The 16,381-nt window shown below is 45.3% G+C and overlaps 1 protein-coding gene across 1 annotated transcript in view; it reads left to right on the forward strand.

Moving 5' to 3' along the window:
• The window catches only part of KAZN (kazrin, periplakin interacting protein), a 1,120,978-nt gene that overhangs the window by 1,086,753 nt on the left and 17,844 nt on the right, over positions 1–16,381 (forward strand). Inside the window, exons 12-15 of the mRNA XM_038746129.1 lie at positions 2,333–2,451; positions 7,829–8,060; positions 9,425–9,526; positions 10,364–10,530. Coding sequence (XP_038602057.1) covers positions 2,333–2,451; positions 7,829–8,060; positions 9,425–9,526; positions 10,364–10,530 — 620 coding nt within the window. The remainder of the gene's footprint in view (positions 1–2,332; positions 2,452–7,828; positions 8,061–9,424; positions 9,527–10,363; positions 10,531–16,381) is intronic.

A 16,381-nucleotide genomic window follows, 5' to 3' on the forward strand; every position in this document is an offset into this window, starting at 1 on the left:
TAACTTCTCTGTGCCTCAGTTACCTCATCTGTAAAATGGGACAACCTGATCACCTTGTAACCTCCCCAGCACTTAGAACAGTGCTTTGCACATAGTAAGCACTGAATAAACATTATTATTATTATTATTTTACAGATGAAGTAACTGAGGTACATAGAAATTAAGTGACTTGCCCAAAGTCACACCACAAACAAGTGGCAGAGTGGGGATAAGAACCCAGGTCCTTCTGACATCTAGGCCCTGCTCTAACCAATAGACCACACTGCTTCTCCGATTCAGGCGCTGGCTCCTCCTTCACCTCTCATCCTCCTGTTGTGGGTTCCTGGTTCTGTTCTTGGTCCTCTACACTCCTGTTCTACACTCACTCTGTTGAGGAGCTTCTTTGCTCACATGGCTTTAGATACCCACTATATGCGGAAGATGTCCAAATCTCTCTCTCTCTAGCCCTGACCACTCCTCAGGCCTGAAATCCCATATCTCCTCTTGTCTCCAGGACATCTCCACTTGGCTGTCCAACTGGCACCTCAAACCGAACAAGTCTGAAATAGAACTCATCTTTCTCCCCTCATCAATCGATTGGTATTTATTGAGCACTTATTGTGTGCAGAGCACTGTCCTAAGCACTTGTGGGATTACAATACAAGAGTTGGTAGATAGACATGTTCTCTGATTGCAATGAGCGGGCACGTCAAACGTGAAATAAATTAGTTACTGATATGTACATAACTGCTGCGGGTCTGAGGGTGGGGTGAATATCAAGTGCCCAAAGGGGTAAGATCCAAGTGCATAAGCAACAGAGAAGAAAGAGGGAGTAGGGGAAAAGATGATTTAGTCAGGGAAGACTTTGGAGGAGATGTGATTTTACTAAGGCTGTAACACATGAAGGGGAAGGGAGTTGCAGGCCAGAAAAAGGATGTGGGCAAGGGGTTGGAAGCAAAATAGACATGATCAAGGTACAGTAAGTTGGTGTTAGAGAAGCTAAATGTGCAGGTTCTTTTTCTGTACTTTCCCAAGCACTTAGTACGGTGCTCTGCAGCCAGTAAGTGCCCAATAAATACGATTGATTGAGTGATAATAGGAAATCAGTGAGGTAAGGTGGGGGGAGTGAGCTGATTGAGTGCTTTAAACCTGATGATAAGGTGTTTCTGTTAAATGTGACAGTGGATGAACAACCACTGGAGATTCTTGACTAGCTCCCTTTACATCCCAGCCCCACAGCACTTTTGTATGTATCCTTAATTAATTAATTAATATTAATGTCTGTCTCTCTAAACTGTAAACTTTTTGTGGGCAGGGAATACGCCTTTTATATTGTTGTGTTGTCCTCTATCAAGCACTTAGTACAGTGCTCTGCACACAGTAAGCTCTCAATAAATATGATTGATTAATGAATTGATAGATTGATTCTTGAGGAGTGGGGAGATGCTTCTCCCTCTAACTTTCCCACCTCAGTCGACAACCTCATCATCCTCCCTGTTCCAGAAGCAGTACTGCCTAGTGGAAAGAGAATGAGCCTCAAAGACAGAGAATCTGGGTTCTAATTCTGGCTTTGCCAGTTGCCTGCAGTGTGTGAACCTGGGCAAGTCACTGAGCTTCTCTGTGCCTCAGCAGCCTCATCTATAAAACAGGGATGAAATGCCTGCTCTCCCTCCCCCTTTGACAGTGAATCCTGTGTGGGGCAGGGACTGTGTCCACCATAATTAACTTGCTTCTACCCCAGGGCTTAGTACAGTGCTTGGCACATAATAAGTGCTTAACAAATTCCAGTTATTATCATTACTATTTTATTATTGCTATCATTATTAGTATGATTTTGCCTTACTGCCTCTATAAACAGTGGGAGCCTGGACAGCAGGTGTGTGAAGCTCACAGTTTTTTTAGCAGAAAAGCAACGTGGTATAGTGGATAGAGCTCGAGCTTGGGAGTCAGGAGGACCTGGGTTCTCATACCTGCTCTACCACTTGTTTGCTGCATGACCTTGAGAAAGTCACTTCACTTCTCTCTGCCTCAGTTCCCTCACCTGTAAAATGAGAATTAAGAATGTGAGCCCTATGTGGGACAGGGACTCTGTTCAACCCGATTATCTTGTATCGCCCCAGCTCTTAGAACAGTGCCTGGCATACAGTGAGCACTTAACAAATACCACGATTATTATAATTATTATTAACATTGAGAAAGCAAAGTGTCAACAACAGTGGCTGTAGAACTTCCTCCTTCCTGTACTCATCCAGACCCGTCCAGTAGTACAAAGCACCCTCTGTAGAGTAGCCCCAGCTCCAGTGCTGAGCTCCCTGGCAATGCTAAGACCAGTGTTGTTTTCTCTGGAGCGCAGGTCCTGTTAAGTCTAAGCGACGAGGACCTGGAGACAGGGCTCGGTGTCTGCAGCTCCCTGCACCGTCGGAAACTCCGGCTGGCAATTGAGGACTACCGGGATGCCGAGACAGGCAAATGGTGAGCTTCTCCGCGGGCCTGGCAGTTCTGACTTGGCCTCCCTCCTTGGCGGCCTCAGCTGGGAGCCGGGGGCTCCCAGAAATGATGTGCCACTCGCTCCCAGTGGCCTGCTGGCAGCTTCAGCTCCGTAAAACCATGAAGGGCAGAATCACAGAGACACAGGCCTCGTGCGCGGGGAGAAACCACTTTATAAAACTGACACTTTTGTTTTGCATAATTATTTCCTTCAGTGGTTTCCCCTTCATTTTGCTCAGTTAATTAATCAAATCTGGTGGGGTTTGCTATTCTTTGCTGAGCCAGCTTTGCTGGTAAAAAGAAAATCAAACTGTCTTTAAGCTGGTGAACGATAGTGTGGGCTGAAAATGAGTGATTTGTGAGAGCAAAGGGGCAGAGAAGGTGACAAGACTGTCTAGAGACCCAGTAAGGAAGAGACTCCCAAGTCACCACTGGCTGCTTGCAGCCTGAGTTTCAGAAACACTTTATCTGCTATCCTGAACTAGAACTGGGGAATCTTGGGAATTCCCACCCCATCTCTGGGAGAAGACTCCAGCCCAGACTTTACGGTGCACCTTGTCGGGGCTGGGACTCTAGGGTCAGGGGCTTGTTTACTAAACTTGTACGAATAGTAGTAGTATTAGGAGGAGGAGAAGGAGGAGGAGGAAGAATAGTAGTGGTAGCAGTAGTAGCAACGGTAGTAGTAGTACTATTACTACTACTACTACTACTATTATGAGAAGCGGTGTGGCTTAGTGGAAAGATCCCGGGCTTGGGAGTCAGAGGTCATGGGTTCTAATCCCAGCTCTGCCACTTGTCTGCTGTGTGACCTTGGGTAAGTCATTTAACTTCTCTGTGCCTCAGTTACCTCATCTGAAAAATGGGGATTAAAACTGTGAGCCCCAGGTGGGACAACCTGATTACCTTTTATCTACTCCAGTGCTTAGAACAGTACTTGGCACATAGTAAGCACTTAATAATTATAATAATAATAATAATGGCACTTATTAAGCGCTTAATAATAAGTGCTTAATCCCCATCTGTAAAATGGGGATTAAGACTGTGTGCCCCACATGGGACAACGTGGTCACCTTGTATCCCCCCCCAGCACTTAGAACAGTGTTTTGCACATAGTAAGCACTTAACAAATGCCATTATTATTATTATTATTATTATATGTGGGTCTGGAAGCCAGAAGGACCTGGGTTCCAATATTGTCTATGACAGTTGTCTGCTGTGTGACCTTGGGCAAGTCACTTTACTTCTTTGCGCCTCAGTTCTGTAAAATAGAAATTAAGACTGTGAGCCCCATGTGGGACAAAGAGTGTCCAACCTGATTAACTTGTAGCAACACCAGAACTTAATCCAGTGTCTGGCGCAGAGCACTAAACAAATACCATTTTTAAAACAATGGTAGTAGTAGTAGTATTTACTGAGCATCCACTGGGAGTTGCCAGATACTGTACTTAGTGCTTGCTTGGCAAAATGCAACATGAGCACAAGATACATTCCCTACCTACAAAGAGCTTTCTCTCAACCAGGGGAGGCAAACATTAAATTGTTTACAACTAGTGAAATGAGAATAAATAACTGAATGCACAATTACACACACACACATGCACACACATACAGAGGGTCTGTGCAGCCTTTCTCTCCATACCCTGAAGGAGTGACACTGTGTCCCAAAGCACTTACCATACAACAGGGAGTCTTGGGCCCTAGAGATAGGGTGATTCCCAAGCTGTAAACTAGGGCTGAACTACCACTGCCCAGCAGGCATGAACATTTCTGGGCCACTGGAATTGGCACTGTCATCCAGAGTGTCCACCAGTGTCCAGTGGTTTGGGTCAGAAACCAAACTCTGGAGGGGCCACCCCTGCTTCACCTTCCACCAGTGTAAATGGAGGCATCTTGGTGGGCCAGCAAGCAATGACCCAGTGCTTCTCTGGTGTCTTCCAACCCTAATCTAAACCCATGCCTTGGGCAGACAGGTCAAGCCATGGAGTTTCTTAGCTATCTAGCTCCTGTGTCTTTTCCTACTTGAGGCCTTCTCCTGCTCTCTCTCTCTCTGTCTGTCTGTGTCTCTCTCTCTCTCTCATTTAGACTGTGAACCCCAGGGACCTAGGTTCTAATCCCAGCTCTGCTCCTTGCTTGCTGTGTGACCTTGGGCAAGTCACTTCACTTAATCTGTGCTTCAGTTTCCTCATCTGTCAACTGGGGGTTCAATACCTGTTCTCCCTTCCCCTTAGACTGTGAGCCTCAAGTGGGACATTTGGCACATAGTAAGTGCTTAACAAATACCACAATCGCTATTACCATTAAGACATGAAACCAGAAGACTATAGCCTTCGTTGGGGCTGCTGCTAGAGATGATAGAACAAATCATAATTTCCAGGAGTCAAAAGGCAGTGAGGGCTGCTACCAGATTTTTTTCTTCCCCTGAAGAAGCTTCAATCCTGGGCTGATGAGTTCTAAGAGAACAAAATTCTGTGTCTGGATGCTGTGAGCTCAGCCCCTGATCTCTGTCAAATAGTCCCACTGTACCTTGTTGGCTTTTTAAATAATTGCAGCTAAAAACCCAAGACAGAACATAGCTGGTTGCCTAGGACCGTTTTTCTCCCAAGACTGTGCTGCTCTCTAAATAGGGAGCATTATGGATGTTGTTTGTCATTTTTAAAATCCCCTCTAATGCCAGAGGCTGGAGAGAAAAGAGGAACACAAATTTGCCCAACAGCCGGTAGGCTAAGTCACCATCACTGCTGCGAGGCTGCCACCCTGTGGCCACTACCTGAATAGCACCTGGAAATCCTGCTCTGGATTAGGCCGTTTTTGCTCTCCTTTGCAGTGTGATATTACCCAAGCAATATCTTCACTGCAAGATCGGCACCCTCGGTTTGCCACATTCTCAATCCATTTACAAAAAATTTTAGGGATTTGCTCATGTTAACCCATTTTCTCCCCCAGAAATTGTTTCTTTGTAAATTAGGATTAGACCTGGAAAACATTTACATTCTCTCAACACTTTTATAACCCATATGGATTTAAATCAATTGATAAAACCATCCTAATTTTGTCATGGCTGATTTAGGTGATTTAGTGCATTTGGGTGGTACACTGTCAATCTCTCTACTGTCAGGGTGGCTTAGTGAGAAGCAGTGTGGCTTAGTGGAAAGAGCATGGATTTAGGAGTTAGAGGATGTGGGTTCTAATTCCGCTTCCGCCACTTGTCTGCTATGTGACCTTGGGCAAGCCACTTAACTCTTCTGTGCCTCAGTTACCTCATCTGTAAAATGGGGATCAAGACTGTGATCTTCTATTTACTCCAGCACTTAGAACAGTGATAGTAAGTGCTTAACAAATACCATAATAATAATAATTATTATTATTCCAAACAATGGAGTTGAAAGACATAATCCCTACCTCCAAGGACCCTGCAGTCTAGTGGGGGAGACAGAGTGTTAGCTCATTATGTGCAGGGAACCTATGTGCTAATTCTGTTGTATTTTACTCTGTCAAGCACTTGGTACAGTGCTCTGCACATAGCAAGCACTCAATAAATACCATTGATTGATGGATTAAAATAAATTACAAAAAGGGAGAGTATAGTGGGAGAGTATAAGAATATGTGTATAAATCCTAAAATCAAGGTTTGGATAGTTACCTTTGGATTAACATGGGGGTCTGATACCCCAAAGAGGTTGCCTTAACATTCCTGTATGTGCCAAAAGATCATTGTGAGATTGTGAATTCATTTAATCAGTTTCATCATTTCCAAATACCTTAAATTAACACTGACGCTGAACGCTTTCCCTGATAATTTTGTGCTTTGTTAATCATAAAAATAAAAGCTAATGAAACTGAAAATTCTTGAAAATTAAACCTAATCTTTACCAGAATAAAAAACACTTAAACCTTACAATTATCCTCTGAATTACTTATTTTGTAATCCTCCAAATCCACACTATGAATGAAAATTATCTCTGGGAGTATTCAGTCCCCTTGCCTTGACTCCAGAAGAGCGTTGCAAGTTTTTTTCAAAAATCTTTAAGCCCCAAATAGTATTCTGTTTAGCCTCACATTTCCCAACCACCCACTTCCCTCCAGGTTGTGCCTTCTGCTTCTCTTCGTCCTCTTTACCTTGCTCTCCATCTCACTAGACCCAGAGAAGTCCAGCAACCAGCCTGCCGTAAAACCAGTTTCCATATCCCCCTGGCCCAGGTTCCCATGGAAATCAAAGACAAAAAGTTCAGTTAAATGTTCTTTTAGGCATCGGGAATGTAACATGGGCTGCATAGTTTCTAGATTGTCCAAGAATATACCCTGGGGGAGTGAACACTGCCTACTTCTTTAGCCCTCTTTATAATAATAGTAATAATGATGGCATTATTTAAATGCTTAATATGTTCAGAGCACTGTTCTAAGAGCTGGGGGGGGGGGGATACAAGGTAATCAAGTTGTCCCACGTGGGGCTCACAGTCTTAATCCCCATTTTACAGATGAGGTAACTCAGGCTCAGAGAAGTTAAGTGACTTGCCCAAGGTCACACAGAAGACATGTGGCAGAGTCGGGATTCGAACCCATGACCTCTGACTCCAAAGACCCCTTCCTCACCTTACTTCTTCTACAACCCAGCCCCCACACTTCACTCCTCTAGTGCTAATCTTCTCACTGTGCTTACATCTCACATATCTCACCTCTGACCCCTGGCCCACATCCTGCCTCTGGCCTGGAACATCCTCCCTCCTCATATCCAACAGACAATGACTCTCCCCCGCCTTCAAGCTCTTATTGAAGGCACATCTCCTCCAAGAGGCCTTCCCAGACTAAATCCCATCTCCCACTCCCTTCTGCATCACCGTGACTCTCCCTCTTTGCTAATCCTCCCTCCCAACCCCCAGCACTTATGTCCATATCCATAATTTATTTATTTGTATTGAAGTCTGTCTCCCACCCACCCCGAGACTGTAAGCTCATTGTGGGTGGGGAATGTGTCCATTTATTGTTGTATTGTACTTTTCCAAACACTTAGTACAGAGCTCTGCACACAGTATGTGCTCAATAAATACGATTGAATGAATTGGCTAAAATATTTTTTTTTTTAAGTGGGTGAACCCACAAAATGACTCCTGGGAAAGGCTCTGATCCAACCCAAAGTCTCAAGCCATCTCTGGTCCCTAGAACCCTGGGAGCCACATAGATATCTTCCTATCTGGCTAATCAGTACATTACCATGGGACCAACCGGAGCGTCATTGTCTAGCCCAATTTCTGTGCAACGCTGCCCCCAAAAAGTGATCTCCCCTGGACGGGGAGGAGTTCCTCACCTGCAGCAGCCCCGTTTCCTTCTGCTGTCTCACGTCTCCTCTCTCGGTCCCTTTTCCCAGCTTGTCTAAGGCCTCTGAGCTGGACCACCACTGGGTGGCCAAAGCCTGGCTCAGCGACATTGGGCTGCCCCAATACTCCCAGGCCTTCCACAACCACCTCATCGATGGGCGGATGCTGAACTCGCTGATGAAGCGGGACCTAGAGAAGCATCTGAATGTGTCCAAGAAGTTCCACCAGGTCAGCATCTTGCTTGGGATCGAGCTCCTGTACCAGGTGAACTTCAGCAAGGAGGTGAGGACCGAAAGAAGATGGAACTCTACCTAAACTGCCCGGGGGTTATCCAATGGGAATAGGGAAGCAGAGAGACTGCAGTGTGCTTTGGCTTTGCCTCCCACAAGCCTTCTCTTCTTTACCACCTCACTTCTGGGTGATACTGACAAAGAGGTTTGCTAACATCAATTATTCTTTCCCTCCCCATACTAGAGGGATTTGTCCCGGCAACAAAAGCTCGCTCACCTTGGGAGATACAACTGGTAGTTTTTCTAGGCTGGGTTAGGCTAATCCAACTGAGCAGTGTGGTCTTGTGGAAAGACCCAGGGTCCAAGGAGTTAGAGAACCTGGATTCTAAGGTAGATACTTACCTGCTATGTGACCTTGGATGAGTCACTTAACTTCTCCATACTTCAATCTCCTCATCTGTAAAATGGGGATGAAATACCTACTCTCCCTCCCCCTTAGACTGTGAACCTCTCATGGGACAGGGACTGTGGCCAACCTGTCTATCTTGTCTCCAACCCAGTACAGTGCTTGGTGTATAGTAAGCGCTTAACAATTACAACATTATTATTATAGCAGAGAACAGAAGTTTTGGTGGAAAGGAATAGAAGAGACTCTATTTTCTTTCCTGGTCTTTAGCTGGCCAAGATGGAACATCTTAAATTCTGTTTTATCCTCTTCTTATACAAGGGGCAAAGTGTTTCCACCAAAAACTACCATACGCATGCATCTAATTGGTGCAGCTATAAGGAAACTATTTTAGTACAGTGCTCTGCACACAGTAAGTGCTCAAAAAATACAATTGAATAAATTCAATACAAAGCAGTGCAATATGCCAAGTGGCATTTGTTCCTGGGCAATCAACTGCTTAGGTACTTAATGAAGAAGCATGGCCTAGTGGATAAAGCCCGTGTCTGGCAGTCAGAAGGTCATTGGTTCTAATCCTGGCTCCACCACTTGTCTGCTGTGTGACCTTGGGCAAGTCACTTCACTTCTCTGTGCCTCAGTTACCTCATCTTTAAAATGAGGATTGTGACTGTGAGCCTCACGTGGGACAGAGACTGTCCAACCCAATAGGCTTGCGCTTAGTACAGTGCCTGGCGCATACTAAGTGCTTAACAAATACCACTATTATTATTTTCTCTATAACAGGTCTGCAGCCTTGAATCTTCCCTTAAGTCACTGTTAGTGGAGTCCACACAGCTGTCCAGTCTACAGTCCTGTCCTCCCACTTCTCAGATAGGAAACTGAGGGCCCAGGACTCTGCAGAAGGGGGTTACCAAAGATCAGTGCGTGAAGTTAAGGATTAAAGAGGGAAGGAGAGCTTTGGGACAGGATCCAGTCAAATCACAACTAATCTCCAGGTATTAATGTTGCAGGTTTTGCAAGAAAGGCGTGCCCGGTGTGAGAGCCAGAACGTCGACCCCGTTGTCTGGACGAACCAGCGGGTGCTCAAGTGGGTGAGGGAGATTGACCTGAAGGTACGGCACACCCAAGACCTGCTGGGGGCAGGGTGGAGATGTAGGCCCGAAACAAGTCTGAAAACCACACAAAAGAGCCTGGGAAGTTGTGGCTCTGCAGTATTTTATAAAATGGTGCATTTATAAAAGGGCTATTTCTGCGGTGTGACCTTGGGCAAATCACTTCACTTCTCTGTGCCTCAGTTACCTCATCTGTAAATCAGGGGTTAACACTGTGAGCCCCATGTGGGATATATAGCACAGGCCTGGGCATCAGAGCGTCCTGGGTTTTATTCCCAGCTCTACCATATGTCTGCTGTGTGACGCTGGGCAAGTCACTTAACTTCTCTGTGCCTCAGTTTCCACATCTGTAAAATGGGGGTTAAGACTATGTGGGCAGGAACTGTGTCCAGCCTGATTATCTTGTAACTACCCCAGCATTTAAAACAGTGCCTGGCACATAGTAAGCGCCTACCAAATACCATCATTATTATTACCTCAGCACTTAGAACAGTGTCTGACAACAATAAGTGCTTACCAAATATGCTTAAAAAAGCACACAGTAAAAGGGTCCTTGTGGTGTTGTCTCATGGGAAGCAGCGTGGCTCGGTGGAAAGAGCACGGGCTTTGGAGTCAGAGGTCATGGGTTCAAATTCTGGCTCCGCCACTTAGCTGTGTGACTTTGGGTGAGTCACTTCACTTTTCTGTGCCTCAGTTACCTCAACTGTAAAATGGGGATTAAGACTGTGAGTCCCACGTGGGACAACCTGATCACCTTGTAACCTCCCCAGCACTTAGAACAGTGCTTTGCACATAGTAAGCGCTTAACAAATGCCGTTATTGTTATTATTATTATAGGAGTACGCAGATAATCTTACAAACAGCGGTGTCCATGGGGCGGTGCTGGTACTGGAGCCCACGTTCAATGCTGAGGCCATGGCGACGGCCTTGGGGATCCCCAGTGGCAAGCACATCCTCAGAAGGCACCTGGCAGAGGAAATGAGTACCATCATCCACCCAGCCAAGTGAGTACCCAGCCCGTTGGCTGCTGCCGTTGCTGCCACCGCCACCCTGGCATTCTGAAGGACCGGCTCAGCAACTCCACCTGACCCGCTAACTCGTTACGAGACCCCTGAGCCTAAATTCTCACTCCTCCCACCCTGTCTTTTCTCCCTCCTGTCTTTCCCATCATTCTCATCATAATCATTAGGGAGCAGAGTGACTCAGTGGATGGAGCATGGGCCTGGGGGGCAGAAGGTCCTGGGTTCTAATCCTGACTCCACCACATCACTTAACTCCTCTGGGCCTGTTACCTAATCTGTAAAATGGGGATTAAGAGTGTGAGCCCCACGTGGGACAGGGACTGTGTCCAACCAGATTAACTTGTACCTACCCACCCCAGCACTTAGAATGGTGCTTGGCACACAGTAAGCGCATAACGAGTACTATAATTATTATTATCATCATCATCATCAATGGTATATTTTCATTCATTCAATCACATTTATTGAGCACTTACTGTGAGCAGAGCACTGTACTGAGCGCTTGAGAGAGTACAATATAACAATAGACACATTCCCTTAATGAGTGCTTACTGTGCACAAACCACTGGATACAATATAACAATAAATAGACACATTCCCTTAATGAGTGCTTACTGTGCACAGACCACTGGACTAAGCCCTTGGGAGAGTACAGTTCAATGGAGTTAGTAGATATTTTTCCTGCCCACAACTAGCTTACAGTCTAGAGGGAGAGACAGACATTACTATAAATAAATAATTTATAATATATAATTTACAGATATATGCTGCCCCACTCCCAAGCCCTTAGAGACTGCCCCCAATTCTCTTATATCAACATCCTTATACTCCATTGCTTCACTTGTCTTATGCCGTCGAGTCATCTCCAACCCTTAGCAATGCCATGGACACAACTCTCCCAGAACACCCCACCTCCATCTGCAATCCTTCTGGTAGTGTATACATAGAGTTTTCTTGGTAAAAATACAGAACTGGTTTACCATTGCCTCCTTCCATTCAGTAAACTTGAGCCTCTGCCCTGGACTCTCTCCCACGCCTCTGCTGCCCAGCACAGGTGAGTTTTGATTTGTAGCAGATTCCCTTCCACTTGCTAACCACAGCCCAAGCTAGGAATGGAATGGGTATGGCTCTACTTGACTCTCCTTCCCATAGTCAAGATTGGTAGAAGACTGGAAACTCTCCAGGTATGACCCTGAGAAGGGTTGCTGTTAAACCTGTAGTTTATTTTAATGTCTATCTTCCCATTTAGACTGTAAGCTCCTTGAGGGTAGGGATCGTCTCTACCAAATGTATTGCACACTCCCAAGAGCTCACTATAATGCTCTGCACAAAGTAAGTGCTCAATAAGTACCATCTATTGATCGACTGACTGACCTGTCCCCAGAATGCAGCTGTCCAGCTGTCCTTCCCAGAGGTGACGGAGAAACAGAGGTTGAAGGACGCAGGAAGAGAAGTGCTGAAAGAAGCGACATTAGGACATATAAGCTAGTTAATCATCTGTCTGTGAGAACTGTTAAAGAGAGCTCTTCATTCAGGCATTAAGTGCAATCTGACAATGCCAAAAGGATCAGCAATGATCACAGAATTAAAGGGGGATTTAGGAGGACCTAAAGTAATAATAATGTTATTGTCATAGAATCAAATTAAGAGGTCAGCTAATCCACCTCCCTACCTAAGGGCATATTTCAAACAGGTGGATGTTTGTCTGGGGTGCTCAAAGAAGGACCTCCTCCCTCCATCCTTCCTTCTTAATTAATTTCCTTTCAGCCTTCCTTTAATGTAGCCTCAATCCTTCCTGCTGTAATGTAAATCCATTTGTTTTTCATCCTTCCTCAGAGAGGAGTTGAAAAGCATTCCCACCCCCCATCACTCAGTTGTACTGAGTCTTAGAGATGCATCAGCAAGTGGAATGGCCACGTCTCTCCCTCTCTCTACAGACATGAGAGAGCCAATGTCTCTGGCGAGGTCTCTGCAGGTTAATGTGTACCTGGTTTTAGGAGCAGAGAGAGCCTAGATGGGTCTGACCCAGGGAGATGTGTTTCCCATTCATTCATTCTTTCATTCAGTCGTATTTATTGAGAGCTTAATGTGTGCAGAACACTGCACTAAATGCTTGGGATAGTACAATACAACAATAAACAGACACACTCCCTGCCCACAATGAGCTTACAGTCTAGAAACGGGAAGACAGACATTAATATAAATAAACAAATTACAGATATGTATGTAAGTGCTGTGGGGCTGGGAGGGGGGGGATGAAAAAAAGGAGCAAGTCAGGCTGATGCAGAATGGAGTGGGAGAAGAGGAAAGGGGGCTTAGTCTGGGAATGCCTCCTCATCATCATCAATCATATTTATTGAGCACTTACTGTGTGTGGAGCACTGTACTAAGTGCTTGGGAAGTACAAGTTGGCAACATATAGAGACAGTCCCTACCCAACAGTGGGCTCACAGTCTAAAAGGGGGAGACAGAGAACAAAACCAAACATACTAACAAAATAAAATAAATAGAATAGATATGTACAAGTAAAATAAATAGAGTAACAAATATGTACAAACATATATACATATATACAGGTGCAGTGGGAAAGGGAAGGAGGTAAGATGGGGGGGATGGAGAGGGGGACGAGGGGGAGAGGAAGGAAGGGGCTCAGTCTGGGAAGGCCTCCAGGAGTATGTGAGCTCTCAGTAGGGCCTTGAAGGGAGGAAGAGAGCTAGCTTGGCGGATGGGCAGAGGGAGGGCATTCCAGGCCCGGGGGATGACGTGGGCCGGGGGTCGATGGCGGGACAGGCGAGAATGAGGTACGGTGAGGAGATTAGTGGCAGAGGAGCGGAGGGTGCGGGGTGGGCTCGAGGTTTTCCATCCCTGATCCGCAAGGAATTCCAACAGCCTCCCAGCTTTCTGTCGCTGATCCCATCCTCGTCGCCATTTCTCCCATCCACGAGCACTCCTGGAGGAGATGTGCACTCAATAAGGCTTTGAAGGAGATGGGAGGAGAATAATTGTCGGATTTGAGGAGAAATGGAGTTCCAAGCCAGAGGCAGGGCGTAGGCGAGGGGCTGGTGGCAAGATAGATGAGATTGAGGCGCAGCAGAAACCTTTCTGCCTTGCCTGATGCTCATTTCCTGCAGCCCCACTTCCCTCTTCCCTCTCTCTGCTCTCTTTCTTTGTCCAATGGACCCCTGCTTTGTCCTCCATTCATTCATTCAATCGTATTTACTGAGCGCTTACTGTGTGCAGAGCATTGTACTAAGCACTTGGGAAGTACAAATCGGCAACATATAGAGACAGTCCCTACCTAACAATGGGCTCCCAGCTGGAAATGGCACTGGACCATGGGTTGGAAAAGCATTCAAGTCTCCTACTTTTACCCACTTGTCTGCTATGTGTGGCCTTGGGCAAATCACTTAACTTCTATGTATCTCAGTTATCTCATCCATCTGTAAAATGGGGATTGAGACTGTGAGCCCCATGTGGGACATGGACTGTGTCCAACCCGATTAACTTGTATCTAATAAATATGATTAATGAATACCCCAGCACTTAGTACAGAACCTGGCTCATAGTAAGCGCTTAGCAAATACCATAAAAAACACTTTATTAATTTTCATGATTGAATGGGTAGAAATCAGGCTTTTCAATCCAATTGTCAGGGATTCATTGAATGCCTTCGGCACCATCCTTTACATTTCTTCAGGATCCTTCATTCCCACCTTCTATTCATCCGAAGCCAGTGACACTTCAGCATACTACTAGGCTCTGATTATACTGTGATACTGTGTATATGATGAGTGATGATTTCAGCAGCAAAACATTCACAGAGTGTTAAGGAATTTGATTGGAGAAAGACCACACTCTGTCACTTTTCACCTTTCAACTTCAAGAATTAGCCCTTATCTGAACATCCTATCAGGCTGCTGAAAGCCTTCAACCTTAGCACAGAGGAGGAGCCTGAGGCAGGGTGACTTTTACTTTTTAATGGTATTTAAGTGCTTACTATGCACCAGATACCATTCTAAACATTGCAGGCTAGGTACAAGTTAATTAGGTCAGACACAGTCCCTGCGGGGCTTACAGTCCTAAGTAGGAGGGAAAATAGGTATTTAATCCCCATTTTACAATTGAGGAAACTGAGGCAAAGAGAAGTTAAGTGATTAAGTTAAATTAAGTGATTAAGTAACTTGTCTGGCTCACCAGAAGTACAAGGGTCTCCAAATCCCTAGTTAGAGAGATGGGAAAGAAATAGCAGAGTCAACTTTCCATCTTGAACAGCCTTTGCTGGCTTTCTTCAGGAAGGTTGAATGTTGCCTCGTTTTCTTCTTTAGCTGTATCCAAACCATCTGCAAGATGTGTGTGGCCACCCAGCTGCTAGCTCTCTGCAGAGCACTGTGGGACAGATTTTAGTCATCTGTTGGGGAAACAGACCATTGTGAGTAACTAATGAATTGAAAATATATTCTACCCTTGTACATATTCAACTGCCAAATAAACTACCAACAGAATCTGGGCTTCTCATACAATTGCGGAGAGGCAAGTGGGAGGAGCGAAGAGGGCTGGAGGAATGTTGGCGAACACAAATCCTTGGAATCTGTCCTGTTTCCTCTTTGTTGTGGCCCACGAAGCTGTTCACTCCTGCTCTTCTGTGGTAAAACAAGGCTCCCTGAAACCAACAACCCAAGTGCTATGTGGTTGAGGCCATCTAGACCTTGACACTTACCCAGACGGAAGCCGAAAATAAACAAATGGTTCCATTACTGAGTTTGCCAAGAAGTCCCGTCTCAACAACTCTTCCCTCACCAAGATGGCCTAGTGGCTAGAGCATGGATGGACCTGGGAGTCAGTAGGACCTGGGTTCTAATCCCACCTCTGCCAGTTGTCTGCTGTGTGACCTTGGGCAAGTCACTTAACTTCCTATGCCTCAGCTTTACCTCATCTGAAAAATGGGGATTAAGACCATGAGTCTTATGTGAGACAGGGACTCTGTCCAACCTGATTATGTTGTATCTACCCCAGCGCTTAGTACAGTGCCAGACACTGTAAGCATTGTAAGCACTTAACAAATCCCATAAAAAACAACTACAACAACAAAACAAGAGATTCCCCCAATATTGTCAGACTTTTTTCATGAACTGTGACTAACAAACTATCTAGGGCTACATCCCCAGGGTAAAGGTCATTATAATAAATATTAGTTATTGATATGTTATATTGCATTGATATAAGTGCTACTGGGAAAAGAACAATCAATCCATCAGTGGTATTTATTGAATGCTTTCTGTGAACACAACACTGTACTAAGGGATTTGGGAGGGTCCTTTACAATTGAGTTGGTAGACATGTCCCTGACCCATGAGGAGCTTGCAGACTAAAGAACACAGAAGATTTTCCTCTCTGAAGTATCTTTCAAACAAATTCTAAAGAAATGATCACTTCCCTCATGTGGGTCACCAATAAAGCCATCATTTCCATCAGTGACAAAGGTTTCAATCCCAGCTCTGCCACTTGTCTGCTGTGTGATCCTAGGCAAGTCATTTTACTTTTCTATGCCTCAGTTACCTGGTCTGTAAAATGGGGATTAAGATTAAAATGGAGAGACAGGGACTGTGACCAACTTGATTACCTTGTATCAAGCCCAGCACTTAGAACTGTGCCTGGCACAAAATAAGCACTTAAGAAATGCCACAATTATTATAATTTGAGAGAATAGCATGGGAATGGGAGTCAGGAAACCGGGGTTCTAATCTCAACTCTGCCACTGGACTTCTGGGGGACTTGGGGAATGTCTCAATTTGCCCAGGCCTCAATTTTCTCACCTGTAAAAGGGGGATAAAAT

The sequence above is a fragment of the Tachyglossus aculeatus genome, chromosome 5 (assembly GCF_015852505.1).
Source record: "Tachyglossus aculeatus isolate mTacAcu1 chromosome 5, mTacAcu1.pri, whole genome shotgun sequence".
Classification (NCBI taxonomy): Eukaryota; Metazoa; Chordata; class Mammalia; order Monotremata; family Tachyglossidae; genus Tachyglossus; species Tachyglossus aculeatus.